Raw genomic sequence first — 1,768 nt, 5'->3', positions numbered from 1 at the left:
TTTTAATCAATGTCACTCATGGTGAAAGGATGTGATGGTGGCAGACATAAAAATACAACTACTAAATCTCTTAATCTCTACTTCCAGTAGACACTCTCATCAAGGATCTATTTTCAGTTTTTTCCAAGATGTGTTACTTAGTTAATATAAAATATAATAGGTCATAAAAGTCATACTTTTTTAAGTTCTTTACGAAGTCTTTCATTTTCAGCAACAATCTTCTCTGTGCCTTTGGTTTTGGACTCATAGTACATACTCAACTGATGCCCAAGATGAACTTTAAGTTTCTCCAATTCAGCCTAAGTAATAAAAAAAGATACTTTATCAAAATGTGGAAAAAAATGAAAGATGATCTTGTAAACTCATAAATCTTAGTTCAAAGTTGTTTTAGAGACCATATTTAATATGATTTGAATTAAATAAAGTCTTCTCTTAAATACTGAGCATCTATATCAAAGGTTTTCAACCTTGGGCACATATTAGAATGACCTGATAACTTAAAATAAATAAATAAATAAAATAACTCACAGCACCTATGCTGGGATCTACCCTAAAACAATCTAATCAATCATAGAGGCTGAAGCCTGGGCATTTGCATTTTTTTTTAAAGAGCCACAGATAATTATTTTATGCTGTCAGAGTTATGACAAAATAAGGACAACCAAATAAAGCTATTCTGTAACTACTCTTGTCTCCAACAAGATTTTTCTGTATGTACAAAATGTCTACTGTATCCACCAAAGCCATTTTATATTGTATATTTTTTTTCTAAAAAATTAATAAAACCTATAATAGTAAAACATTCCCATAAAAATGATCACATTAAAAAAGTTACCTTCAACTTTTCATTTTCCAGCTCAATATTAGCCATTTTCTCACTGGTCAGTATTCCTGATGCTTTTTTCAACTGTTCATTTTCTCTTTGGACTTTTTCAACTACCTTTTTCATTAAACCAATGGTTTTTTCTAGTTCTGGGATTGTCTTTCCACTTCTACCAGACTATATAAAAGAATATGTTAATGTTTTTTATTTAATCAGATATTTTAGAGAGTATAATGTATCCACAATAGAATAAGTTCATTACTATACTCATTAACTTCTAACATTTCAAGGCAAAGCTTGTATTATTTCAATCCATCCTTAGAACAATCTTATGACACAGGAATTATAATCCTCACTTTACATATAAAAAAATCAAAACTCAGAGAATATTTCTAAACCCATGCAGCTAATAAGAAATAGTGGAGAATAAAAGTGTAGCCTTGGTGTCTGATTCAAATGAATAAACCGAAGAGCCTACATATTCTATTTAGTTAATATACCTTCCAGTATATTAGAGCTTTCTTTATATGGAACAAAACCACTAAAGAGAAATTGTGTTTTTAAAAGCTCATCAGCTATCAAATTCCAATTCCAGCATAACAGAGTGCTATGGATTAAATTGTGCCCCATCCCCCAAAAAAAGATATGTTGAAATCTAACCCCTACTACCCATAAACCTGGAGTCTTTGAAGAAGTTATCAGTTAACATGAGGTCATACCAAGGTAGGGTGGGTCCTAATTCAATCTGAACGCTGTTCTTACAAATAAGAAAACAGACACAGAGAGACACACAGGAAGAAAGACAGCCATGCAGAGATGCATCTCCAAGTCAAGGAATGCCATGAAACACCTGGGGCTACCAGAAGATGGAAGAGACAAGGAAGGATTTTCCCCTAGCTCAGAGGGAGAGAGCATGGCCCTGTCCAAGTCCTAAATTTGGTCTCA

The 1,768-nt window shown here is 32.5% G+C and overlaps 1 protein-coding gene across 1 annotated transcript in view; it reads right to left on the bottom strand.

Annotated features, from left to right (window-relative positions):
• The window catches only part of LOC101346809 (centrosomal protein of 290 kDa), a gene marked incomplete at its 5' end in the record, with an annotated part of 23,867 nt that overhangs the window by 20,345 nt on the left and 1,754 nt on the right, over positions 1-1,768 (bottom strand). Inside the window, 2 exons of the mRNA XM_023725801.1 lie at positions 177-299; positions 836-1,000. Of these exons, the coding sequence (XP_023581569.1) occupies positions 177-299; positions 836-1,000 (288 nt within the window). The remainder of the gene's footprint in view (positions 1-176; positions 300-835; positions 1,001-1,768) is intronic.

This window comes from Trichechus manatus, unplaced genomic scaffold, assembly GCF_000243295.1.
Source record: "Trichechus manatus latirostris isolate Lorelei unplaced genomic scaffold, TriManLat1.0 scaffold00412, whole genome shotgun sequence".
In the NCBI taxonomy this organism is placed as follows: Eukaryota; Metazoa; Chordata; class Mammalia; order Sirenia; family Trichechidae; genus Trichechus; species Trichechus manatus.
The sequence above is the reverse complement of the archived record's forward strand: the minus strand, read 5'-3'. Positions and strand labels throughout refer to the sequence as shown.